At 39.8% G+C, this 27,292-nt stretch overlaps 4 protein-coding genes across 4 annotated transcripts; all 4 read left to right on the plus strand.

Moving 5' to 3' along the window:
• Window positions 1–2,447: 2,447 nt before the first annotated feature.
• Window positions 2,448–3,324, plus strand: LOC120111538 (16.9 kDa class I heat shock protein 2-like). Its single transcript, XM_039128780.1, has one exon. It carries the CDS (start codon window positions 2,658–2,660, stop codon window positions 3,129–3,131), a length of 474 nt encoding a protein of 157 aa, XP_038984708.1. The 5' UTR covers window positions 2,448–2,657; the 3' UTR covers window positions 3,132–3,324.
• A 7,933-nt stretch (window positions 3,325–11,257) lies between these two features.
• Window positions 11,258–11,898, plus strand: LOC120111772 (probable calcium-binding protein CML18). The gene has a single exon (XM_039129671.1). The coding sequence runs from the start codon at window positions 11,297–11,299 to the stop codon at window positions 11,819–11,821; it is 525 nt and encodes a 174-aa protein (XP_038985599.1). The 5' UTR covers window positions 11,258–11,296; the 3' UTR covers window positions 11,822–11,898.
• Window positions 11,899–13,759: 1,861 nt separating this feature from the next.
• LOC120111539 (16.9 kDa class I heat shock protein 2-like) lies at window positions 13,760–14,622 on the plus strand. The gene has a single exon (XM_039128781.1). The coding sequence runs from the start codon at window positions 13,897–13,899 to the stop codon at window positions 14,368–14,370; it is 474 nt and encodes a 157-aa protein (XP_038984709.1). The 5' UTR covers window positions 13,760–13,896; the 3' UTR covers window positions 14,371–14,622.
• A 9,421-nt stretch (window positions 14,623–24,043) lies between these two features.
• On the plus strand, window positions 24,044–24,844 carry LOC120111540 (probable calcium-binding protein CML18). Its single transcript, XM_039128783.1, has one exon. The coding sequence runs from the start codon at window positions 24,138–24,140 to the stop codon at window positions 24,660–24,662; it is 525 nt and encodes a 174-aa protein (XP_038984711.1). The 5' UTR covers window positions 24,044–24,137; the 3' UTR covers window positions 24,663–24,844.
• Window positions 24,845–27,292: the final 2,448 nt, after the last annotated feature.

The following is a 27,292-nucleotide window of genomic DNA, read 5'->3' on the forward strand; positions in this document are numbered from 1 at the left end:
CCGGGTCGGGAACGTCGGGCTCGTCCGCAGGGGGTAAGGAGACGGTTGGAGAATCAGCAGGCAATGGCGCCGGAGAGGAGTCGAGAAGGGAGATCCCGCTCAGGTCAACTTCGGGGTACTTAGCCGACACCCTTGCCAGGCCTTCCTCGAAGCCTAAGATGAAGGATTCGGACCCCGCGTCCGATGCGTCACGGACGAACTCGTCAGACTGACGATAGGCCCGTACCGCCTCTGACGATAGGACCGTACGATAGGAAAAGCAAGCGAACGGTCCGACGGCAACAACGGCAGCGCAAAGGAGAAACCCGAAAATATCTGTAAAGAGGAAGACGGACGGGGGAGGGCCCCCGGTTAAATAGGCGGAAAGGCGGGTGACGCCTCGATGACGCCAGAGGACGCCTGGCTGCCGAAAGGTCGCTCGCGCCCCAAAGGCGAATCGACACCATTAGGGAAGGATGTCCGCCGAGATCCTCAGACTGCCAGGTCAGCAACAACCGCCATACGCCATAAAAAGGACGGGGAGCTCGAAGCGCGCGCGCCTCTCCGAGGGATGGCGGCAATCTCGAAACATCACTTCCTTCACCTGTTCCCCTTCTGGTTCCAGGCTCGGAAGTGGGGGGCTACTGTTACGGGGGAACTTAGCCACCATGCTCCACGTGACCGGCACGCACGCCCAGGAAGACCACAGCTGCCCCCTTGATCCAGCACTCCGACCCCGAGTCGGATATCTTCGGCTCCGCAGCCCGACCCCGAGTCGGCTGCCCTTTGATCCAGCACTCCGACCCCGAGTCGGATATCTTCGGCTCCGCAGCCCGACCCCGAGTCGGCTGCCCCCTGATCCAGCACTCCGACCCCGAGTCGGATATCTTCGGCTCCGCAGCCCGACCCCGAGTCGGCTGCCCTTTGATCCAGCACTCCGACCCCGAGTCGGAGATCTCTTGATAACGACAGGCTATTCCCCAGAGGCATGCTGCGGCCTCCTGCTCCACTACTCCCTGCAACGGCTGTATCCGATGCTGCTCCACGATCTCCTGTATCAGCCGTACAAAGCGGAACTCCACTACGCCCTGTCATGGCCGTACCCAGCGCTGCTCCACGACGCCCTGTAACGGCCATGTCAGTGGCCATTCTATCGTGCCCCACGATGACGAACCCCCCTGAGGGACCCCCCAGCCAGATATATATGCAGCTGGGGGGAGAAAGGGGGGGTAAGCAACATCTCCCAGAGCATTCTCTCCTTTGCGATTATCATCTTTCCTCCTCCTCCAATCTCCTCTGACTTGATCGTCGGAGGGCCCCCACTACCCCAGTGGTGGTGCGAGGCTTGTTTGCAGGTCTCCCGGTGGAAGGTGGAGCGCAACCAACACCAACCAAGGCAACTCAGACGGAACCCCGTTCACACCGTCGTATCAATCGTTCTCGGTTTGGACCACCAGCAACAGTAACCTTTCTAATCTACAAAATAATAGGTGATATACATGATATAAGTCATTTATTCTTAATTATGATATAAAATAAAATAAGTAATTTAACTAATATCTAACCAATAAAAATAACGGTCATGATGTCAAAACTTAAAAGTATCAAATAGCATATATTTTAATAATATATTAATTATTAATTAAATCCTCGTGTTGTGAGAATTGCTATCTGAAATAATTTATCTTTATATTCAAATTATTAAAAAAAACAATATGTTATACAAATAAGAAATATATGGGGATGAAGATATATAATAGAAATTTCGGAAAATCAAGAGCAATAGAATATCTCATTAAAATACTAAAAATATAAATTTTGAAGTTACTAAAAATGACAATGTATGAATAAAATAAGAATAAAAAAGTTCAACAAAAATATATAAATAAATTTTAAAATTTAATAATTATTAGATAGGAATGATGCAAAAATGATTAAAAATAGAAAGTAAAAAATATATATTATAAAAAACTTATAAATCACAATAATAAACGGAAGGTTGCAAGTGAGCTGATAGGCTTTGGGTTCTCTCTCTATTTATTTTGCTTCTTTTATGTTCTTTCCCTTCTCTGTCAATTACATTATGTCCCATAACTTCCCCTTTTCTAGTTTTGTCGTTTTAAAAAAACAGATTTATTTCTAAGTGATCTTAAATTTTTCTTGATATATAGTTTTACTAACTTGTACTTTTCTCCATTTTGCAATTGTAGAATCACGCGTCGCTTTCTTCCCAAATTCTTCCTCATTCTACCTCCTAAGACTAAAGAGCATGAACCGTTAGATGCTAGAAGCTACTCGGCGGGAGCATCTGGGCCAAGGATGCAAACCTGGTCGATCCATGAATGACAAACCCAGGTCCAGGGTACGAAAACCAGAGATCCCTACGCCATCAGATGGCACTTGAAACGGGCCCATGGGCCAAAAAGCCAGGCCAGCCCCAGGATTTCCTTGTCAACTAGAGGCTTCCGGAATTCTGGCGTTGCTTCGCGCTCCTACACGCATGGAGAATATTAGGAAGAGCGGAAACTGGAAACTTCAAGACCTCTCCTCCTCCTCACTTATAAATACTCCAGTATCCGATCCCGAACACATCATCGACAAGCCATTCAAACGTCTCCAAGTGAAGAGATCCTTAGCCAAATTTATTGTCGCCAACCGGTAGAGTTTCATTTAGAAGAATGTCGATTGTCAGGCGGAGCAACATCTTCGACCCCTTCTCCCTCGACGTCTGGGATCCTTTCCACAGCTTCCCTTTCGACACCTTCCGCGCCCTCGAGAAGTCCCGCCCCAGCTTCGTCAGCGAGACCTCCGCCTTCGCCAACACCCGCATCGACTGGAAGGAGACCCCGGAGGCCCACATCTTCAAAGCCGACCTCCCCGGGGTTAAGAAAGAGGAGGTGAAGGTGGAGGTAGAGGAGGGCAGGGTCCTCCAGATCAGCGGCGAGCGCAGCAAGGAGAAAGAGGAGAAGAACGACAAGTGGCACCGCGTCGAGAGAAGCAGCGGCAAATTCCTCCGGCGGTTTCGGCTGCCGGAGAATGCCAAGGTGGACCGGGTGGAGGCGTCCATGGAGAACGGGGTGCTGACGGTGACCGTGCCGAAAGAAGAGGAGAAGAAGAAGCCCGAGGTGAAAGCCATCGAAATCTCTGGCTGAATTCATACAAGAAGCGGTGCATTCTAGAGGCGTTCGTTGGTGATGCTGCAGCCTCTTTCTTTCGAGGGAATAACGAGTATGTGTCGTTGTATAAGTGTTTGCATGTGTTAGCGCGCCTTCTTGTCTCTGAACGTCTGTTGAAGGGTATCTAATGTAGTCGTTTGCCGCTTTGCAATGAAATAAGAAGTCTTTGCGAATTTACTTGGATATTTTATCTCCCTCTTGTTGAATGAAAGCATGATTTCTTTTCTTTTTTTGTCTTTGATCAAAGGGGAGTCCAAGGTGCATCATGGCAGGCCCAAGATTTTGTTTTGCATTTTTAAAACAAGATTTTAATCAATCCATTATCAAGGTAATTAATAATGAATTTTCAGGTTTTGCTAAAATGTCGAAGAAAGAGGATCAGTTGAAACCACCTAGACGACGCTACTCTGGTTCCTCTCTGTTTCTCATCATGTACCGCATACAAAATGCATTCCTTAGACGCAAGGGTAAAGGTTTTTTGTTTAGAACTTTTACATAAATACTCTCATAAATATTGAATTTTGTATAAATATCTTTTTAAAATTGATATTTGCATGTATACCATCGTAAAATACTTGTTTTGTCATTTTGTCCTTTTTTTTGTTTTTATTTTTGCATATGAACTCATGCTATCTAACGACATTAAAAACTTAACAATTTCAAATTAAAATGACTAAAATATTTTTAATGGGTAGACATACAAATAGATCGTGATCCCGATAGCAGAAAAAGCAAATAGAAATAATAACGTAATTTTAAAATTTTATTTTATTTTTAATTAATATAAATATGATTTTTCTCAACACTGTTAGAACAACAGTTATATTACAGACATTTGTACAATAACAGAGTTTTACGAGGGTATATATTGTAAATATCAATTTTGGAAGGGTATTTATGTGAAATTCGATATTTCGAAAGGTGTTCATGCAAAAAAAAATCCTTTTGTTTATTCATTTAGAAAATTTGGAGTTCGAGGAGTTAAGCAATGGGAAAGGATTATTTAATTATCTTTGGAATCTTTCATTCCTATCAGTTTGCATAAGAACTTTTTTGGAAAAAAAAATGGTATGATCCTAAGTTTTGGAATTGCTTGATCGAGCGGTTTCTTGATATTTGGATATTCTTCTTCTATGGCGTTGTCCTTTCCGTTGCCATCTTCTATTTTAGGCTTTTATTCCGCTTGGGTTTCAAAGAGGGTCCTAAGGAGGGTAAGCACCAATTCTAATACAATTTGTAAAGAGTGGCTGATTTCAAATCTGAACTATCAAATCAATTTTTTGAGGAGGTTGTGCTACATAATTCTTTTTCGTTTCTATAAAATTATTTAGTGGTGCTACACTGCTAAGGATCATTAATTGAATCTTGCATGAGAAAATCTGATTTAAATCTTATTACCCAAAACTGAACAATAAGCAGCCATAAGCAACTTGTACAAAAAATAATATTAAAATAATAGAAGCTGATCGCTGCATCTGCCTAGTTACTGATTGTCCTCTTGATCTGAAATCAGCTCAAGATGTAAATCCATCAGGCTGGTCAACCCATGGCGTCGCAGGCCCGCCAGTCATTAGATGAAAAGGTTTCGGGAAAAAGTGGCGTTGCAGCGCACTTTTCAGAGCATTGGTGATCGTGGATGCTATGCCCTGAGAGATAGTGAAAAAGAATATATATATATATATAATAACATTTTTTTATACATATTCTTTTAAATATTAGAATTTGTATATTTTTTAAAATTAATATTTGTATGTATATCCTCATCAAATACTTGTTTTTTATATATATTCTTTTTTATATGTATTCATGCTATTTATTGGTTTAAAATTAAAATAACAAAAAATCATTAATAAATAAATATGCAAAAAGAAATATTTATAAGAGTATAATACAAATAGCAATTTTGAAGAGTATTCATGCAATTTTATTGCTTTCAGAAAGTGGATGCAACGACGCTCTGAAGACAGAAAGGGCTTTGGGGCACTCTGACCCGATTGCATCAATATCCGTGCTGTTGAGTGTGCCCTTCGGTCGAATACCAAGCGTGCCGACTTGATGGCAGCTCAGACCACCACTGCGCCGGAGAAGGCGACGGCCCCGAAGGACAAGCAAGGGGACGCGACCACCTCCTTGTGGTCGGAGGTGGAACAGGGTCCTTGGAGGCAGATGTGGACTAATCACCAGATCACGGCGGAGGAACTGGCGGTGCTCCAAAGCCTTTTTTATAGAGGTGTTGGAGCTACCGGCTGCTCGTGTGGGGAGGGAGTGAGGCATGGTCGTCGTCGGCAATGGTTGTTCGGAGCTTGGGCTGCTAGGTTTCGGCAGTGGGTGGCGTGCGACCTTCGGTTGTGGGGCAAGCTGGCGTACAACGTCGATTTCTTCTCGATGGCGGAGGGCCTCACGACTTTCAGATTCTGGAGCATGGTTGGTCGGGATGCTACGTTGGCAAACGATCCGTTGTTGGTGGCCAACCAATTGCTAGCGATGGAGGAGCGGCGCCCCAACTTTGTCTCAAGAATCAACACGGTGAGTCGAACGGTGGTTTGGCTGCGGCTACCCTACCTCCCCCCATGAGTTCTAGGATAAGGATTCCCTGCTTAAGATTGATGCGGTGGCGGACCGGCCAATGCGACTGGATGATGTTTCCGACTAGCTCCGGCGGGCAGGGTATGCACAGATAAAGGTTAAGATCGACGCCCTCGGTCCATGGCTCAGATTAAATCAACAGCACAAATATTATAGCCCGATTTGGGTTCTAAGTGGGTTGAGCTAATATGGCCATGCGCAGGTATCTTTCATGTGCTTTTTAGGGAATCGTCCATTTTTCATAATCACTGCCTCACGACTACATATATAGGTGAGTCATAATAAGGAAGCCAGCAAGGAAGCTCCTGCCTCTTGGGTCTTGGACTCATTAAAAGTTATAGAAACAAACTCATCCTACCGTTTGCTTTTATGAGCACTAGCATCATAGGGATGAGGAAAACATAAAATAGTGCTCCTCTTAGTCACACTCCGGTTTGTTTCTACCCATTGAACCTTTTAAGGTTAGGTTCCCACCGTGGTGATCTATCTTTATGGGCTAAGCTCCATCCCCCTCGACGACTCTAGAACTACTGTTTTAGACAAACTTTTTGTAAGCTGATCAGCCAAATTATTTTCTGATTTTACAAAATTTAAAGCAATAACGTTATTTTTCAATTTGTATCTTAATGATTTATGATGCATTTTTAAGTGCTTTTTCATTTTTACATTGGCATTTTCTTGGTTGTACTTATCTATTGCAGATTTACAGTCACAATGTAAGAAGACAGGTGGTAAAGATGACTCATCTGCAGGAAAGTCTATTAGTAGATCTTTGAGCCACTCAGCCTTAGTGTTAATAGTGTCTAAAACTATCAGTTCAGATTCAATGATACTCCTAGATATCAAGGTTTGTTTGGTGGATTTTCAAAACACAGCAGCATCTCTTAGAAGAAAGACATATGCTGTGGTGGATTTAACATCTAAGGTATCGCTGATCTAGTTGGCATCACTATAGCCTTCTAGAACAACAGGAAATCCACTAAAGTGCAAACTATAGGACTTGGTAATCTTAAGATACCTAAGAATTCTCTCTAATACTGTCCAGTGATATTTATTTGGATTAACAGTATATCTACTAAGTCTATTCACATCATATGCTATATCTGGCCTAGTGTAGTTTGCTAGGAATCCTAGTGAGCCTATAATTTGAGCATATAGGCTTTTAAAGATAGGAGTTCCTAAGTTCTTCTTAAGATATGTAGAGTGATCAAAGGGAGCAGAAATAGGTTGACAATCGGTATAATTAAATTTATTAAGAATCTTGTCAGCATAATGACTTTGGGATAACTTAATACTATTTGTATTTCTAATTATTTTGGTATTTAAAATTAAGTCAGCTTGTCCCAAATCTTTCATATCAAACTTATGATTTAAGAATTGCTTTACTTCATCAACTATCTGAAGATCTGTCCCAAAGATCAGTATATCATCTACATAGAGGCACAAGATCGCAAGTTTATTTCCAACTCTCTTATAATATACACATTCGTTTGTACTATTGACACTTATAATATACCAAGTGTCATTGCTTTGGTGTTTGTTTAAGATCATAGAGAGATCTGACTAGTCTGCAAACTTTATTTTTTGGCATGAGATTATAAATCCCTCTAGCTGGTCCATATAGATTTTTTCATTTAAGTCTCCATTTTAAAAAGCTGTTTTGACATCCATCTGATGAATTATTAATCTATGAATGGAGGCTAATGCTATAAGGATCCTAATAGTCGTAATCCTAGCTACAGATGCATAGACATCAAAGAAATCTATCCCAGGTCTCTGAGTAAAATCCTTGGTAACTAATTTAACTTTAAATTTATCTACAGAGCTATTAGGCTTAAATTTTTTCTTAAAGATCCATTTGCAATCTATAGTTTTCAGCCAGAAGAAAGATCAGTCAATACCCAAGTATTGTTTTAAATAATTGACTGCATCTCGTTGTCTACAGCTTCCCTCCAAAAAGGTGAATCCAAGGATTTCATTGCATCCTCAAAAGTAATTAGAGAGTCTTCTATAAAAAAGGTGTAAAAGTCATCCCCAAATATTTTCTCTATCCTGGATCTCTTACTCCTCCTAGATTCTGCTTCTACTTTTATTTCTCTTGTCCTTATCTATTAGAGCTACTAGTTATACCACTATCTACTCTAGTCCTAAGTGGAAAGGTATCTTCAAAATATGTTGCATCTCTGGCTTCTATGATAGTGTTGTTGCTAATATCACTTTCCTCTGAATTAATCACTAGAAATCTATTGGCTTTACTATTAGCTGCATATATTATGAATATGACATCCACTGTTTTAGGCCCTATTTTCTTTCTCTTAAAATCAAGTATTTTTACTTTTTCCAAGCACCCCCACACTTTCAACTAGCTAAGATTAGGTTTTCTATGTTTGCAAACTTCATATGGAGTTAGATCATTATTTTTGGAGGAAATCCTATTAAGGATATAACAGGCTGAAACTAGAGCTTCCCTCCACAAATTTTCTGGTACTCCTGAGCTTATAAGCATAGAGTTAACTATATCCATTAAAGTCTTATTCTTCCTTTCTGCTACTCCATTTGATTGGAGAGAATAGGGAGCAGTCACTTCATGAATGATTTCATGATCTTTCCAAAATTGAGTTATATCATTAGATGTATATTCACCTCTCCAATTTGATCTAAGAATTTTAATTTTCTTTTCTTGTTGGTTCTCAGTTTCGATCTTAAAAATCTTAAATTTACTGAGCACCTCATCCTTACTTTTAATTAGGTAGATGTAACAAAACTTGGATAGATCATCTATGAAGGTTATAAAGTATCTGTTACCTCCTCTAGAAGTTTTACCGGAGTCACAAACATCACTATAGATCAACTCTAATAGATCCAAATCCATATTAACAGATTTAAAAGGCTTTCTAGAAAGTTTAACTTCTATACAGATTTCATATTTCTCATAGTTCTTAAGATCACTTTTTGGTATTAAATTTAGGTTCATTAGTTGCTTAATTGTATTATAATTTATATGACTTAACCTACCATGCCAAATAGAAGGAGGTTCTATATTCATGATCAAAGAATTTTTATTTATTGAAGAAACTATTACATTCAACTTAAACAATCCTTCACTTAGGAATTCTTTTCTAATAGACATTACACCATGAGAAATTACAATATTATTGGACTAAAAAACAAGACGAAAGCCTTACTGGACAAGCAAGAAACCACTAATTAGGTTTCTCCTAACGACCGGAACATATTGGATGCCATGCAGGGACAGAACTTTTTTAGAGGTTAGCTTTAAGTCTACACGTCCCACTCCTAGCACACGTGCGTCCGTACTATTTGCCATGATCACAGCTCCTCCACTTAAGATCTGGTAAGAAGAAAACCAGGAGCAATCCGATCAAATGTGAATACCAGCCCCGGTATCAATCTACCAATCAAGTGCTTGTAAAGTCATGTTAACTTCAGGAGTGAAGGAAATAGACCTGAAAGCAGTATCAGAGGAGCCAACGCCGGAAGTCACCATGTTGACTTGAGCATTGGTTGTGTGTGGACCTTTCTTCTTAGATTGAAGAGGTGCAGTTTTCTTATAGAAGCACTGGAGAGACAAATGGTTGGTTCGACCACACACATAATAGAAACGAACACCACTTTCCTCCTTCTTCTTCTGCTTCTGGGATTGGATAGGTTCTCCATTGTGGTGGTTAGGATTTCTAGGGTTGTAAGGTTTCTTTTTGTAATGCTTATTTTTGAAGGGGCGGTTCTGATTTTTTTTAGGTGGAGGCTCTACATTATAAGCATTATTCTTGTATCCAGTAGAGGTTTTACTCCTGAGCCTGTGTTGCTTTTCAATCCTAATGAAGTTCAAAACTTAGGTTAGGGTGAGACCTCTTTGGGTATGGCTTAGGATCTTAGCAAAATCAGACTAGAAATTTAGTAATTATCTATCAGACAGGCTAACTGGAATGACTCATCCAAATTGGTTCCATTGGCCCTAAGTTGGTCGATCCGGATTTCAAAATCATGAATTTGGTCATTCATAGGCTTTGAGTCCACCATTCTAAAGTTATTGAAGTCGGAGGCCTTGAACCTCTTTACCCCAGCATCATCAAGACCATATTTGCTATCCGGTAGAAGCAGAAGGTTCAGTTTGGGAGGAGGATGAACTCCGATTTGGATTTGGGTTTTAGCGAGTAGCAAGTCGTGAAGTAGTTGGGTTGAACCCATTATCAACTTCAATAGTGCTCTCACTTATTGCTGAGATCAATCTTAATGTGGTGAGCCAAAACCACATTTGGTTCTGCCACCCCCTAAAATTATGGTCATCAATTTTCTCTAGTTTGGCACTAAGGTGGTCACTAGTGCTGGAGGCCACAGGATCATGATTATAGAATAGAGACAGAAACCTGATTGAAGGCAAAAAATTTATGTCAATAGATTGCACTAATATTTATATTGAACTTTGGATGTCTAATTGATATATCCAAAAACTAATAGCCAGATCAGCTCCAGATCGGTGGTGGAGCACTAGGCTCACTTAAGTACCGGCCTTTCTTAGGCACGTATGCCTCTTTGATAAGCTTTTCTTTAACACTATTAGTTAGTAGATATAGTCACTAAAAATCACACAAATTTAATTTTTAGAAAAGCCTAAGTGCAAACTTAAATTTGTTGTTATGGCGAATTTTTTGTTTGAATTTTTAAATTAGTAATAATTGATTACTAATTTAGTGCTAGTAAAACAATTATTGTAATTGAGATCTAACATGTCAATTCAATGAATTATACGATTTATTACTTTATTAGAATAATGGATTACTAATTTTGTGCCATTAAATCAATTATTGTAATTGAGATCTAAAATGTCAATTCAATAAATTATGAGATTTATTACCTTATTATAATAATTGATTACTAATTTTGTGCCAGCAAATCAAATATTGTAATTGAGATCTAAAATATCAATTTAATAAATTATAAGATTTATTATCTTATTAGAATAATTGATTACTAATTTTGTGCCGGCAAATCAAATATTGTAATTGAGATCTAAAATATCAATTTAATAAAGTATAAGATTTATTATCTTATTAGAATAATTGATTACTAATTTTGTGCCAGCAAATCAAATATTGTAATTGAGATCTAAAATTTCAATTCAATGAATTATAAGATTTATTATCTTATAAGAATAATTGATTACTAATTTTGTACCAGCAAATTAAATATTATAATTAAAATCTAAAATGTCAATATAATGAATCATAATGGGTGAGATCCAATAAGTTAATACAATGAAAAAAAGAGTTTTAGAGCTATATGGTAATCGGAGGCCGGATTTTGGCTTTTATGATTCGATTGGACATGGAGGGTATTTTCGTCCTCCAAGGATCTTGAGTTAAATGTATATGGACCGGATGTCATAAAGATATTAAGGCACGTCCAAATATGTACCGGCCGTTAATTTTCAGAAAGGAGAGCGCCGCAAGGATTGCGATATAAGGCCCGTACGCGAACATAAGCACTTCTTTGCCGCTAGTCCACTCCACTATAAATAGAATACGAAGCTCGCGATGGCGAAACCCCAGGAATCGAAGAAGCCCCCGGAGCCGGCCTCCATGAACGACGTCGAGCGGGTCTTCGCGCACTACGATGCCAACGGCGACGGCAAGATCTCGGCGTCGGAGCTAGCCAACGTGATGCGCGCCCTCGGATCTGAGGTATCCGACGAAGAACTCAAAGCCATGATGGCGGAGCTCGACTCCGACGGAGACGGCTTCGTGGATCTGAATGACTTTGCCGCGTTCCACCGCGGGCTGGGCGACGCCGCCGGACGGGAGGAGGAGCTGAGGGACGCCTTCGCGATATACGATCTGGACAAGAACGGGCTGATCTCCGCGAAGGAGCTTCATCTGGTGCTGACGAGATTGGGCGAGAAGTGCTCTGTTCAGGACTGCTCCCGGATGATCCGGTCCGTCGATTTGGACGGCGATGGTAGCGTGAACTTTGAGGAGTTCAAGAAGATGATGGGCAACGGCGGGGGAAGGAAGGCATCTGACGGCAGTGGATCTCCGTGGCCGTCGTCATCCTCCAAGTGATGTGGGATATTGTTCATTCTTAGACGTTCTTTGGATGGAGATGAGGGCTTAATTAGTCTATCAAATTTCTTATCTCATTTGAGACGTCTTTGTAGCTTGCGACCTGTAGTTGTGTGTTCTGGGATGCGTCTGAGAACTGACAATTACAAATTAGAGGAATAAATAAGCTTTTTCTTTCTTTTGCTTTGTGTTTTCTTTTTCGACCAGATCAATTCAAAAGTTACATTTTTCTTAGAGTGGAGATTGAATTCTTAAAAAAAAAAATAATCTAATTAGTAGCCTTTCTAATGTACAAAATAATAGATGATATACATGATATAAGTCATTTATTCTTAATTATGATATAAAATAAAATAAGAAATTTAACTAATATCTAACCAATAAAAATAATGGTGATGATGTCAAAACTTAAAAGTATCAAATAGTATATATTTTAATAGTATATTAATTATTAATTAAATTCGCGTGTTGTGAGAATTGCTATCCGAAATAATTTATATTTATATTCAAATTATTAAAAAATAGCAATATGTTATACAAATACTAAGAAATTTAATTCAAGAAATATATGGGGATGAAGATATATAATAGAAATTTAGGAAAATCAAGAGCAATAGAATATCTCATTAAAATACTAGAAATATAAATTTTGAAGTTACTAAAAATGACAATGTATGAAAAAAATAAGAATAAAAAGTTTAATAAAAATATATAAATAAATTCTAAAATTTAATAATTATTAGATAGGAATGTTACAAAAATGATTAAAAATAGAAAGTAAAAAATATATATATTATAAAAAGCTTACAAATCACAATAATACACGAAAAATAACCAGTCAACCTAAATATTAAAATTGACTTATATTTCTTTTATTTTTTGCATTTCTCCGTCGCATCTACACAATGAAGTCAAAATCTTGAATTCTATGCTTTCTTATTTGCAGTCTGTTTTGATTCCATTCCGATTCTTTTTGATTCCTGAGAACCAAATATGTTGTTAATCTAACTAAAAGTTTTCTCAAAAGAAAAAAAAAATTAAAAATATAAAAAAGGGGAAGCTTGACATGTTGCCCTTACAAAATGGAACAAAAAAAATATAATTACATAGTAGTGCAAATACATTATTATTTTGACATCATATTTACATCAAAATTATAACAATAAAGATAATGCTCGCAGAATTGGTTGGGTAACATTTATTCAGGTAGAAATATCTTCTAAGAATATTTAAATTTTTTTATAATTGCTATTGATGCCTATAATCAAAAAATTGGTAATTTCTTGGGACAATAATAATAGTAACAGCGCTGCCTATCATTTTAAAGAAAGTAGTATGGTACACATGATACAAAGACACGGAAGGTTGCAAGTGAGCTGATAGGCTTTGGGCTTTCTCTCTATTTATTATGCTTCTTTTATGTTCTTTCTCCTCTCTGTCAATTACATTATGTCCCTTAACTTCCCCTTTTCTGGTTTTGTAGTTTGAAAAAAAAAACAGATTTATTTCTAAGTGATTTTAAATTTTTCTTGATATATAGCTTTACCAACTTGTACTTTTCTCCATCCGCAAAATATTTGCAATTGTGGAATCACACGTCCCTTTCTTGCCAAATTCTTCCTCATTCTACCTCTAAGACTAAAGAGCATGAACCGTTAGATGCTAGAAGTTACTCGGCGGGAGCTGCTAAATGGCAAATACCCATCTGGGCCAAGGATGCAAACCTGGTCGATCCATGAATGACAAACCCAGGTCCAGGGTACGAAAACCAGCGATCCCTACACCATCAGATGGCACTTGAAACGAGCCCATGGGCCAAAAAGCCGGGCCAGCCCCAGGATTTCCTTGTCAACTAGAGGCTTCCGGAATTCTGGCGTTGCTTCGCGCTCCTACACGCATGGAGAATACTAGGAAGAGCGGAAACTGGAAACTTCAAGACCTCTCCTCCTCCTCACTTATAAATACTCCAGTATCCGATCCCGAACACATCATCGAGAAGCCATTCAAACGTCTCCAAGTGAAGAGATCCTTAGCCAAATTTATTGTCGCCAACCGGTAGAGCTTCATTTAGAAGAATGTCGATTGTCAGGCGGAGCAACATCTTCGACCCCTTCTCCCTCGACGTCTGGGATCCTTTCCACAGCTTCCCTTTCGACACCTTCCGCGCCCTCGCGGAGTCCCGCCCCAGCTTCGTCAGCGAGACCTCCGCCTTCGCCAACACCCGCATCGACTGGAAGGAGACCCCGGAGGCCCACATCTTCAAAGCCGACCTCCCCGGGGTTAAGAAAGAGGAGGTGAAGGTGGAGGTAGAGGAGGGCAGGGTCCTCCAGATCAGCGGCGAGCGCAGCAAGGAGAAAGAGGAGAAGAACGACAAGTGGCACCGCGTCGAGAGAAGCAGCGGCAAATTCCTCCGGCGGTTTCGGCTGCCGGAGAATGCCAAGGTGGACCGGGTGGAGGCGTCCATGGAGAACGGGGTGCTGACGGTGACCGTGCCGAAAGAAGAGGAGAAGAAGAAGCCCGAGGTGAAAGCCATCGAAATCTCTGGCTGAATTCATACAAGAAGCGCTGCATTCTAGAGGCGTTCGTTGGTGATGCTGCAGCCTCTTTCATTCGAGGGAATAACGAGTATGTGTCGTTGTATAAGTGTTTGCATGTGTTAGCGCGCCTTCTTGTCTCTGAACGTCTGTTGAAGGGTATCTAATGTAGTCGTTTGCCGCTTTGCAATGAAATAAGAAGAGTCTTTGCGAATTTACTTGGATATTTTATCTCCCTCTTTTTGAATGAAAGCATGATTTCTTTTCTTTTTTTGTCTTTGATCAAAGGGGAGTCCAAGGTGCATCATGGCAGGCCCAAGATTTTGTTTTGCTTTTTAAAACAAGATTTTAATCAATCCATTATCAAGGTAATTAATAATGAATTTTCAGGTTTTGCTAAAATGTCGAAGAAAGAGGATCAGTTGAAACCACCTCGACGACGCTTCCCTGGTTCCTCTCTGTTTCTCATCATGTACCGCAAACAAAATGCATTTCTTAGACGTAAAGGTATTTTGTTTAGATTTTTTACATAAGTACTCTCCTAAATATTGGATTTTATATAAATATCTTTTTAGAATTGATATTTGCATGTATACCATCGTAAAATACTTGTTTTGTCATTTTATCATTTTTTTTTTGTTTTTATTTTTGCATATGTACCCATGCTATCTAATGATATTAAAAACTTAACGTAATCCCAATAGCAGGAAAAGCAAATAGAAACAATAACGTAATTTTAAAATTTTATTTTATTTTTAATTAATATAAATATGATTTTTTTCAACATCATTAGAACAAGGATATTTATTTTATTTTTCGATATTTGTACAATAACCGAGTTTTATGAGGGTATATATTGTAAATATTAATTTTGGAAGGATATTTATGCGAAATTCGATATTTAGAAAGGTATTCATGAAAAAAAAATCCTTTCGTTTATTCATTTAGAAAATTTGGGGTTCGAGGAGTTAAGCAATGGGAAAGGATTATTTAATTATCTTTGGAATCTTTCATTCCTATCAGTTTACATAAGAACTTTTTTGGAAAAGAAAAATGGTATTATCCTAAGTTCTGGAATTGCTTGATCGAGCGGTTTCTTGATATTTGGATATTCTTCTTCTATGGCGTTGTCCTTTCCGTTGCCATCTTCTATTTTAGGCTTTTATTCCACTTGGCTTTCAAAGAGGGTCGTAAGGAGGGTAAGCACCAATTCTAATTCAATTTGTAAAGAGTGGCTGATTTCAAATCTGAACTATCAAATCAATTTTTTGAGGAGGTTGTGCTACATAATTCTTTTTCGTTTCTATAAAATTATTTAGTGGTGCTACACTGCTAAGGATCATTAATTGAATCTTGCATGAGAAAATCTGATTTATATCTTATTACCAAAAACTGGACAACAAGCAGTCATGAGCAGCTTGTACAAAAAATAATATTAAAATAATAGAAGCAGAAGCTGATCGCTGCGTCTGCCTAGTTACTGATTGTCCTCTTGATCTGAAATCAACTCAAGATGTAAATCCATCAGGCTGGTCAACCCATGGCGTCGCAGGCCCGCCAGTCGTCAGATGAAGAGGTTTCGGAAAAAAGTGGCGCTGCTGCGCACTTTCCAGAGCATTGGTGATCGTGGATGCTATGCCCTGACAGATAGTGACAAAGAATATATATATATATATATATAATAACATTTTTTATACATATTCTTTTAAATATTAGAATTTGTATAAATATTTTTTTTAAAATTAATATTTGTATGTATATCCTCATCAAATACTTGTTTTGTATATATATTCTTTTTTTATATGTATTTATGCTATTTATTGGTTTAAAATTAAAATAACAAAATATTATTAATAAATAAATATGTAAAAAGAAATATTTATAAGAGTATAATACAAATAGTAATTTTGAAGGGTATTCATGCAATTTTATTGCTTTCAGAAAGTGGATGCAACGACGCTCTGAAGACAGAAGGGGCTCTGGGGCACTCTGACCTGATTGCATCAATATCCGTGCTGTTGAGTGTGGCCTTTGGTCGAATACCAGGCGTGCCGACTTGATGGTAGCTCAGACCACTCTGCACCGGAGAAGATGACGGCCCCGAAGGACAAGCAAGGGGACACGACCACCCCCCTGTGGTCGGAGGTGGAACAGGTCCCTGGAGGCAGATGTGGACCAATCACCAGATCACGGCGGAGGAACTAGCGGTGCTCCAAAGCCTTTTATAGAGGTGTTGGAGCTACCGGCTGCTCGTGTGGGGAGGGAGTGAGAGGCATGGGCGTCTTCGGCAATGGTCGTTCGGAGCTTGGGCCGCCAGGTTTCGGCAGTGGGTAGTTCGCGACCTTCGGCTGTGGGGCAAGCTGGCGTACAACGTCGATTTCTTCCCGATGGTGGAGGGCCTCACGACTTTCAGATTCTGGAGCAGGGTTGGTCGGGATGCTACGTTGGCCAGCAGTCCGTGGTTGGTGGCCAGCCAATTGCTTGCGATGGAGGAGTGGCGCCCCAACTTTGTCTCAAGAATCAACACGGTGAGTCGAACTGTGGTTTGGCTGTGGCTACCATGCCTCCCCTCATGAATTCTGGGATAAGGATTCCCTGCTTGAGATTGCTGCGGTGGCGGGCGGGCCAGTGCAACTAGATGATGTTTCTGACTAGCTCCGACGGGCAGGGTATGAACAGATAAAGGTTTAGATCGACGCCCTCAGCCCTCTCAAACTTGAGGTGTTCATTCAGGGGCAGACGACTAAGGTATGGTAGGCCTTCATCTATGAAGACCTGCGAGCTTCTACTTTGCTTGTGCTCGGCTTGGACACCTGGAAGGCGACTGCAGCCACCCCGGGCCGAGGATGGAGCCTGAGAAGTGTGGTGTGTTCAGCAGCTCGGCCTCGTCGCGGGTGGAGGGAACTCCGAATTCCCCTTCGGCGGTGTCGGGATCGACGGAGAAAGGGCGCCCCCATCGGCCGGCCGTGGCTGGCCACGAGTCATGTCCGCCAGCCCAAGGACGTCGGCTCCGGATCCGATTCCTTCCCAACAGTGGCCAAGTGTTTCTCAGAATGGCCCGACCTCGCCCACCTCACCGCCGGACTTAGAGAGCTGATGGTGCACAAGGAGGAGGCGAGTTGGACCCAACTTGGTGCAGTTCCGAGTCCAGCTCATCCGAGTCGGGCGAGCAAGTTGGGCAACGAGGCTGACATGGGAAAGATGGGCAGGGCACAAGGAGGCAGGACCGGCCTAGGCGTAGTGGGTCCTCACCATGGGTTCGACCCACTGAAGCGTGCTAGGAGATCAACTAGGATTCCTAGGGCCGGGCCTGCGGGTCACGGGCCGTGCCATGGTCCTGCACCGCCCGTACCGGGAGAGGGTTCCGCGACCTAAGGGAGTGAGAGGTGCCACTTCTGAAGCCGGAGCCTCTCCCCGGCAGTGCTCGTGGGCGGCGAGCCCACGTCCCCCAGGGTCGGCAGGGCAGGGGGCGGCGGCGGGGTCAGCCCGGCCCACTGAAGCGAGCCAGGAGCCCGACTAGGATTCCTAAGGTCGAGCTTGCAGGGTGCGGGCCATGCTAGTGTCCCGCACCGCCAGTGCCGGGAGAGGATCCCGTGACCTCGGGGAGTGAGAGGCGCCACTTTCGAAGCCGGAGCCTCTCCCCGGCGGTGCTCGTGGGCGGCAGGCCATGTGCCCTAGGGTCGACAAGGCTGGGGGCGGTGGCGTCCGACACCGGGCTGCCGGCGACACCTCTCCTCGTTAGCAAGTGATGGACGGCGTGGGTGACGGTAGGGACTAGACGCGAGTAGGGGATGACCGGGGTTGCTTGGAGATGGGGGCAACCATCGACCCAGGTAGGTCGCCGGCTGGAGGAGTCGCCTCCTTGCGTGAGAGGAAGGAGGTGGACGTGCCCCCAGTAGTTGGTGACGTGAGTGTTTTGGGTCCCCTGGGAGTAAGCTAGATAGAGGCGGGCCCAAATGCTCTGTGGCATCGGGAGATGACTCGACTCCTTTAGAGTATCCTGTAGGGGTCCAGGTGGGGGAAGCTGGCCCGCGTGCGCATTTAATTTTTTCAACAATCCCTCCAAAAAATTAATTTTTAAATAATTTTAAAATCAAAACAAAATGCTGGATATCTTATATTATGTAATAGGTGTAGGTACTTTTCGATTTGAACCTTCATTTAGTGACAATTGATTACATTTGTGGAGCCAAGGTAGTCTTAACCTTGAACCTCGATCCATGACTCAGATTAAATCAACAGCACAAATAATATAGTCTGATCTGGGTTCTAAGCGGGTTGCGCTAATATGGTCATGCGCAGGTATCTTTCATGTGCTTTTTAGAGAATCGCCCATTTTTCATAATCGCTGCCTCACGACTACATATATAGGTGAGTCATAATAAGAAAGCTAGCAAGGAAGCTCCTGCCTCTTGGGTCTTGGACTCATTAAAAGTTATATAAACAAACTCATCCTACCGCTTGCTTTTATGAGCACTAGCGCCATAGGGATGAGGAAAACATAAAATAGTGCTCCTCTTAGTCACACTCCGGTTTGTTTCTACCCATTGAACCTTTTAAGGTTAGGTTCCCACCGTGGTGATCTATCTTTATGGGCTAAGCCCTATCCCCCTCGATGACTCTAGAACTACTGTTTTAGACAAACTTTTTGTAAGCTGATCAGCCAAATTATTTTCTGATTTTACAAAATTTAAAGCAATAATGTTATTTTTCAATTTGTATCTTAATTTATGACATATTTTTAAGTGCCTTTTCATGTTTACATTGGCATTTTCTTGGTTACACTTATCTATTGCAGATTTACAGTCACAATGTAAGAAAACAGGTAGTAAAGGTGACTCATTTGCAGAAAGGTTTATTAGGAGATCTCTGAGCCACTCAGCCTATAATTTGAGCATATAGGCTTTGAAGGATAGGAGTTTCTAAGTTCTTCTTAAGATGTATAGAGGGATCAAAGGGAGTAGAAACAGGCTGACAATCGGTATAATTAAATTTATTAAGAATTTTGTCAGCATAATGATTTTGGGATAACTTAATACTATTTGCACTTCTAATTATTTTTGTATTTAAAATTAAGTCTGCTTGTCCCAAGTCTTTCATATCAAACTTATGATTTAAGAATTGCTTTACTTCATCAACTATCTGAAGATCTGTTCCAAAGATCAGTATATCATCTACATAGAGGCACAAGATCACAAGTTTATTTCTAACTCTCTTATAGTATACACATTCGTCTGTACTATTGATTTCAAAACTAAATGTCAATATGGTTTCAGCAAATTTCAAGTGTCATTGCTTTGGTGCTTGTTTAAGACCATAGAGAGATCTGACTAGTCTGCAAACTTTATTTTCTTGGCCTGAGATTATGAATCCCTTTGGCTGGTCCATATAGATTTCTTCATTTAAGTCTCCATTTAGAAAAGTTGTTTTGTCATCCATCTGATGAATTACTAATCTATGGATGGAGGCTAATGCTATAAACATACTAATAGTCGTAATCCTAGCTACAAGTGCATAGACATCAAAGAAATCTATCCCAGATCTTTAAGTAAAATCCTTGGCAACTAATTTAGCCTTAAATTTATCTACATAGCCATCAGGCCTAAGTTTCTTCTTAAAGATCCATTTGCATCCTACAGTTTTACAGCTAGAAGGAAGATCAGTCAATACTCAAGTATTGTTTTGAATAATTGACTGCATCTCATTGTCTACAGATTTTCTCCAAAAAGGTGAATCCAAGGATTTCATTATATCCTCAAAAGTAGTTGGAGAGTCCTTTATAAGAAAGGTATAGAAGTCATCTCTAAATATTTTCTCTACTCTGGATCTCTTACTCCTCCTAGGTTCTGCTTCTACTTCTATTTCTCTTGTTCTTATTCTACTAGAGTTACTAGCTATACCACTATCTACTCTAGTCCTAAGTGGAAAGGTGTCTTCAAAATATATTGCATCTCTGGCTTCTATGATAGTGTTGTTGCTAATATCACTTTTTTTTGAATTAATCACCAAAAATCTATTGGCATTATTAGCTGCATATCCTATGAATATGGCATCCACTGTTTTAGGCCCAATTTTCTTTCTCTTAAAATCAAGTATTTTCATTTTTGCCAAGCACCCCTACACTTTCAAATAGCTAAGATTAGGTTTTCTATGTTTCCAAACTTCATATGGGGTTAGATCATTATTTTTGGAAGAAATCCTATTAAGGATATAACAGGCTGAAACTAGAGCTTCCTCCCACAAATTCTCTGGTACTCCTGAGCTTATAAGCATGGAGTTAACCATATCCATTAAAGTTCTATTTTTTCTTTCTACTACTCCATATTGGAAAGAATAGGGAGCAGTCACTTCATGAATGATTCCATGATCTTCACAAAATTATGTTATATAATTAGATGTATATTCACTTTACCTCCCCAATTTGATCTAAGGATTTTAATTTTCTTTTCCTGTTGGTTCTTAACTTCGATCTTAAAAATCTTAAATTTGCTGAGCACCTCATCCTTAGTTTTAATTAGGTAGATGTAACAGAACTTGGATAGATCATCTATGAAGGTCACAAAATATCTGTTACCTCCTCTAAAAGTTCTACCAGAGTCAAAAACATCACTATGGATCGACTCTAATAGATCCGAATTCTTATTAACAGATTTAAAAGGGTTTCTAGGGAGTTTGGCTTCTACACAGATTTCACATTTCTCATGGTTTTTAAGATCACTTTTTGGTATTAAATTTAGGTTCAATAGTTGCTTAATTGTATTATAATTTACATGACCTAATCTACCATGCCAAATAAAAAGGAGGTTCTATATTTATGATCAAAGAATTTTCATTTATTGAAGGAACTATTACATTCAACTTAAACAATCCTTCACTTAGGAATCCTTTTCCAATAAATATTACACCATCAGAAATTACAACTTTATTGGACTCAAAAATAAGACAAAAATCTTACTGGATAAGCAAGGAACCACTAATTAGATTTCTCCTAAAGACCGGAACATATTGGACGCCGTGCAGGGACATAACATTTTTGGAGGTAAGCTTTAAGTCTACACGTCCCACTCTTAGCACACACACCTCCGAAGTGTTTGCCATGATCATAGCTCCTCCACTCGAGATCTGGTAAGAAGAAAACCAGGAGCGATCCAAACAAATGTGAATACCAGCTCCGGTATCAATCCACCAATTAAGTGCTTGTAAAGTCATGTTAACTTTAGGAGTGAAGAAAACAAACCTGAAAGCAGTATCAGAGGAGCCCGCACCGGAAGTCACCATGTTGACTTGAGCACTGATTGTGTGTGGACCTTTCTTCTGGGATTGAAGAGGTACAGTCTTCTTATAGAAGCACTGGGGAGACAAATGGTTGGTCCGACCATACACATAATAGAAACGAACACCACCTTCCTCCTTCTTCTTCTGCTCCTAGGATTGGATAGGTTTTTCATTGTGATGGTTAGGATTTCTAGGGTTGTAAGGTTTCTTTTTGTAATGCTTATTTTTGAAGGGTCGGTTCTGATTTTTTTAGGTGGAGCCTCTACATTATAAGCATTATTCTTGTGTCCAGTAGAGGTTTTACTCCTGAGCCTGTGATACTCTTCAATCCGAATGGAGTTCAAGACTTGGATTAGGGTGAGACCTCCTTGGGTATGACTTAGGGTCTTAGCAAAATCAGACTGGAAAATTGGTAATTTATCTATCAGACAGGCTACCTAAAATGACTCATCCAAATTGGTTCCATTGGCCCTAAGTTGGTGGATCATGATTTCAAAATCATGGATTTAGTCCTTCACAGGCTTTGAGTCCACTATTCTAAAGTTATTGAAGTCGGAGGCCTTGAACCTCTTTACCCCAGCATCATCAAGACTATATTTGTTATCTAGGGTGTCCCAAAGTTCTTTAGCACTCTTAGCTATGTAATAAATGTCATACAGCCTTTCAGAAAGGGTACCTAGGATTCTATGGATGCAATGATAGTCTATCTCATCAGGTGTCTTACAGGGTATGTTGAGGGAAGCAGAAGGTTTAGTTTGGAAGGAGGATGGACTCCGGTTTGGGTTTGGATTTTGGCGAGTAGTAGGTCGTGAAGTAGTTGGGTTGGACCTGTTATCAACTTTAGTAGTGCTCTCACCTATGGCTAAGATCAATTCTAATATGGTGAGCTAGAACCGCATTTGGTTCTGTCACCTCCTAAAGTTATGGCTATCAAATTTTTCAGGTTTGGCACTAAGGTGGTCACTAGTGTTAGAGGCCATAGGATCAGGATTATAGAATAAAGACAGAAACAAGATTGAAGGCAAAAACTTTATGTCAATAGATTGCACTAATATTTATATTGAACTTTGGATGTCTAATTGATATATCCAAAAACTAATAGCCAGATCAGCTCCAGATCGGTAGTGGAGCACTAGGCTTACTTAAATACCAGTCTTTCTTAGGCACGGATGCATTTTTGACAAGCTTTTCTTTGACACTATTAGTTAGTGGATATATTCACTAGAAATCACACAAATTCAATTTTTAGAAAAGCCTAAGTGCAAAATTAAATTTGTTATTATGGATTAACCAATTTTTAAATTTTTCGTTTGAATTTTCCGAATTAGTAATAATTGAATACTAATTTAGTGCTAGCAAAATAATTATTGTAATTGAGATCTAATTTGTTAATTTAATGAATTATATGATTTATTACCTTATTAGAATAATGGATTACTAATTTTGTGCCAGCAAATCAAATATTGTAATTGAGATCTAAAATATCAATTCAATGAATATAAGATTTATTACCTTATTAGAATAATTAATTACTAATTTTGTGCCAGCAAATCAAATATTGTATTTGAGATCTAAAATGTCAATTCAATGAATTATAAGATTTATTATCTTATTAGAATAATTGATTACTAATTTTGTGCCAGAAAATTAAAATTGTAATTGAGATCTAAAATGTCAATTCAATGAATTATAAGATTTTATTACCTTATTAGAATAATTGATTGAGATCTAATAAGTCAATTCAATGAATTAATTATTATGTATTAACCAATTTCCGAATTTTGTATTTGAATGGGATCTGAAAATTGCTCCTTGAGGAGTCCAAACAAAGGTATGATAAACCTCTTAAAGGTTAAACAAATTATTACATTTTTAGAATGATTTACTGAATTATATATTACTAACAAAAAAAATAAACCAAACACTTCCTTTGATTGTTAGCAATATATTATCTAAATAAACAAATAAATCTAAAAATTACAATTAATAGAAAATCATAAAGGGAATAATTTATGTATAAATTATTCGGTGTCAAAACAATTCTATTTAACACAAAAGAAATCTATTCTAGCCCGAGAATGGCCGCGTGCGCATTTAATTTTTCCAACACTACCCGCATCGAACACTCTTCAGTGAGGAGGGGGCCCAATGGGGGTTGCTATACGGGTGAGGTTCTCCTCACCTTTCCTTTTTTTTCTTTGCTTAAGCAAAAAAATAAAAAATAAAAAAATAAAAAAAATAAAACTATATCGCAATCGGAGAACGGACTTGGCTTTTATAATTAGATTGGACATGGAGGGTATTTTCGTCCTCTAAGGATCTTGAGTTAAATGTATATGGACCGGATGTTATAAAGATAGGCACGTCCGAAGATGTACCGGCCTTTAATTTTCAGAAAGGTAAGCGCCGTAAGGATTCTGATATAAGGCCCGTACGCGAACATGTCGAACAAAAAGCACTTCTTTGCCGCTAGTCCACTCCACTACAAATAGAATACGAAGCTCGCGATGGCGAAACCCCAGGAATCGGAGAAGCCCCCGGAGCCGGCCTCCATGAACGACGTCGAGCGGGTCTTCGCGCGCTACGATGCCAACGGCGACGGCAAGATCTCGGCGTCGGAGCTAGCCAACGGGATGCGCGCCCTCGGATTTGAGGGATCCGACGAAGAACTCAAAGCCATGATGGCGGAGCTCGACTCCGACGGAGACGGCTTCGTGGATCTGAATGAGTTTGCCGCGTTCCACAGGGGGCTGGGCGACCTCACTGGAGGGGAGAGGGAGCTGAGGGGCTTCTTCGCGATGTTCGATCTGGACAAGAACGGGCGGATCTCCGCGGAGGAGCTTCATCTGGTGCTGACGAGATTGGGCGAGAAGTGCTCCGTTCAGGACTGCGCCCAGATGATCCGGTCCGTCGATTTGGACGGCGATGGTAGCGTGAACTTTGAGGAGTTCAAGAAGATGATAGGCAACGGCGGGGGAAGGAAGGCATCTGACGGCAGTGGATCTCCGTTGCCGTCGCCATCCTCTAAGTGATGTGGGATATTGTTCATTCTTAGACGTTCTTTGCATGGAGATGAGGGCTTGATTAGTCTATCAAATTTCTTATCTCATTTGAGACGTCTTTATAGCTTGCGAGACCTGTAGTAAGTGTGTTCTGGGATGCGTCTGAGAACTGGCAATTACTAATTAGAGGAATAAATAAGCTTTTTCTTTCTTTTGCTTTGTTTTCTTTTTTTTTTTTTTTGCCTGAGAAGACAAGCTGGTACTCTATTCAGATTCGTTTTATAGTCTACTCTTATAACTTTTTCTTTATGTTTAACTAGTCTTGCGAGAGGGTTAAGGTGGGGACTCAGGGCTTAAATTATCTTTGATATTGGAATTCTCTTGATGGCATTTAAGAAGATATAGGTAGGACGTAGATTTGTCCGTTTTCTTTGTTTTTTCTTCTTTCTTTTTTAGTTTCCGCAAGAGAGTGAAGAACCAAAGGGGGTTTCAATTGGTAATCCACTTGGCTGCGGCGCCAGCTTCGGGCCGGCCTCCGCCCGAGCGCTCCATCGAGCCTCCTTGCCTCATGGGAGGAGAGTAGAAGAGGAGGGGGAGGAGCTCGGGAAAGAAAGAAGAAAGGAGGAGAAGAAGCGTCGGGAAGGGAGGAGAAGAAAGAAAAGAAAAAGAAGAAAGAAAAGCAGGGAAAGGAAGGTTCGAGAAGGAAGAAGAGGGAAGAAAGAAACGAAAAGAAAAAGAAGAAAATAAGGAAGAAGGAGAAAGAAAAAATAAAATAAAAGTTGTTGTGGCCGTATTGGGCCTGATTTCGGAATGGGCTTCAAATAAATTTGGCTTTAGAAGCCCGAGGCTGGGCTAGGCTCTGGTCCGAGCCCAATATTCTTAAACACAGAATTAACTAAACCAGTATGTTATTGACCCAGGCCTGAACCAGTAATTGGGTTAGATCTGAACCGGTATGTAATTGACCCAGACCCGAACCAGTAATTAGGTCAGATCTGAACCAGTATGCATTTGACCCTAGCCTGAACCAGTAATTCGGTCAGAACTGAACTAGTATGCAATTGACCTAAACCTGTATCAGAAATTGGGTCAGATCTGAACCAGCATGCAATGGACCCAGACTTGAACCAGAAATGGAATCAAATCCGAACTAGAAAGTAGATTAGACCAGAACCAGAAATTAAATTGGGCCATGGGCCTGAATCGGAAATTGAATTAGGCTATGGACCCAAAAATAAATTGAGTCCTATGGATGGGCTGTAAATAACTTTAAGATTATAAATAAATAGAAATTAAATGTGCAAGTGACATGTAATTTAATGGCCTTGCTAGGTATTGGAGAATTGGCATTTGGTGAGCAAATTAAGGTAAGTAACCTATCTTAATCTTATTATGGATCATGTATCACGTTTTATATGATGAAAAAGTATTATTTATGGAATTGGAATTGTGTATATGAATTGTGGAAAATGTAAGTAACCCTAATATAATCTTATATTTTATCAAATACTTGTAACTATTTGATTATGAAATTGTATATGATTATTTATATTTTCATAAAATTAGGATCAAGCATGTGTTAGCAAATAATTGCATGATTTTGGATAAATAGCATCCATCATGATTATCATATTATGTACACATGATTATGATGATGTAGAAAGATGCATGGAAAAATAAAGTTTTCAGCAAGATCATGAACTTTATTTAGCATGATGCCATTATTCACTTTCCAACATATCTATGAAATAAGATTTTTGAAAAGCATGATTTATTTTAAGAACTCTCAGATCGCTATGTACGATCCCCGCCGGTGGGTAACAGTAACCAGACATACGACCCCCGCCAGTGGGTAAAAGTAACTTGGCTTTACGACCCCCGCCAGTGGGTAATAGTAACTGGAAGATGACCCTGCAGTGGTAAAGACCTTGCCGTGGGAATAAGAGCGACCATAGCTACACTACCATCTGAGAGTATTAATTTCAAAGTATGGATTAATGGCAAAAGTTTTATGATGCATAAATGGCAAAAATTTTATGATGCTTAATCATATTTATGAAGTTGCATGAATGGACTTGCATAGTTTTATGACTGGTTGGATTATACGAAATGCTTACTTTGTTACAAGCACAGATTTCAAAGCATGAATAATAACAGCACAGATTTCAAAGCATGAATAATGATAAGTACGGATTTCAAAGCAAGAATAATGATGAGTACGGCTTTCAAAGCATGGAATAAAGGCAAAAGGTTTACGTCTGGTTTGATTATAGAAAATGCTTTCTGTGTTACAACTGTTTGTTCTTCAAATAGTGCATTGGCATACAAAAATATTATGCTTGATCTGATAAGATTATGCATGGTTACTTACTGAGCTTTATAGCTCACACCCATTTATTTATATTCTTACAGATGTGTAGGAGATGCTAGAAACAAGGAGCGCGACATGCTTCAGGGTTATAGGGAAAAGAAAATGAAATATTGAATGTTGATATTTTTAAACGCGCTGTAAACAATCTTTACTCATGAAACATTTGATGATATTCAGGAATATAATTGTTCATAATTGATTTGAAGTTTTAAGGTGGCTGCGTGTTATTGTATGTTTAATTTTGCAATAGCACGGTCGTGTCATGATCTGAATTCGGGGCGTGACATTA

This window comes from Phoenix dactylifera, chromosome 8, assembly GCF_009389715.1.
Source record: "Phoenix dactylifera cultivar Barhee BC4 chromosome 8, palm_55x_up_171113_PBpolish2nd_filt_p, whole genome shotgun sequence".
Classification (NCBI taxonomy): domain Eukaryota; kingdom Viridiplantae; phylum Streptophyta; class Magnoliopsida; order Arecales; family Arecaceae; genus Phoenix; species Phoenix dactylifera.

What these genes read in the sequence shown, in the direction of transcription:
- LOC120111538 (XM_039128780.1), top strand. Translation starts at nt 2,658, where the DNA reads ATGTCGATTGTCAGGCGGAGCAACATCTTCGACCCCTTCTCCCTCGAC.
- LOC120111772 (XM_039129671.1), top strand. Translation starts at nt 11,297, where the DNA reads ATGGCGAAACCCCAGGAATCGAAGAAGCCCCCGGAGCCGGCCTCCATG.
- LOC120111539 (XM_039128781.1), top strand. Translation starts at nt 13,897, where the DNA reads ATGTCGATTGTCAGGCGGAGCAACATCTTCGACCCCTTCTCCCTCGAC.
- LOC120111540 (XM_039128783.1), top strand. Translation starts at nt 24,138, where the DNA reads ATGGCGAAACCCCAGGAATCGGAGAAGCCCCCGGAGCCGGCCTCCATG.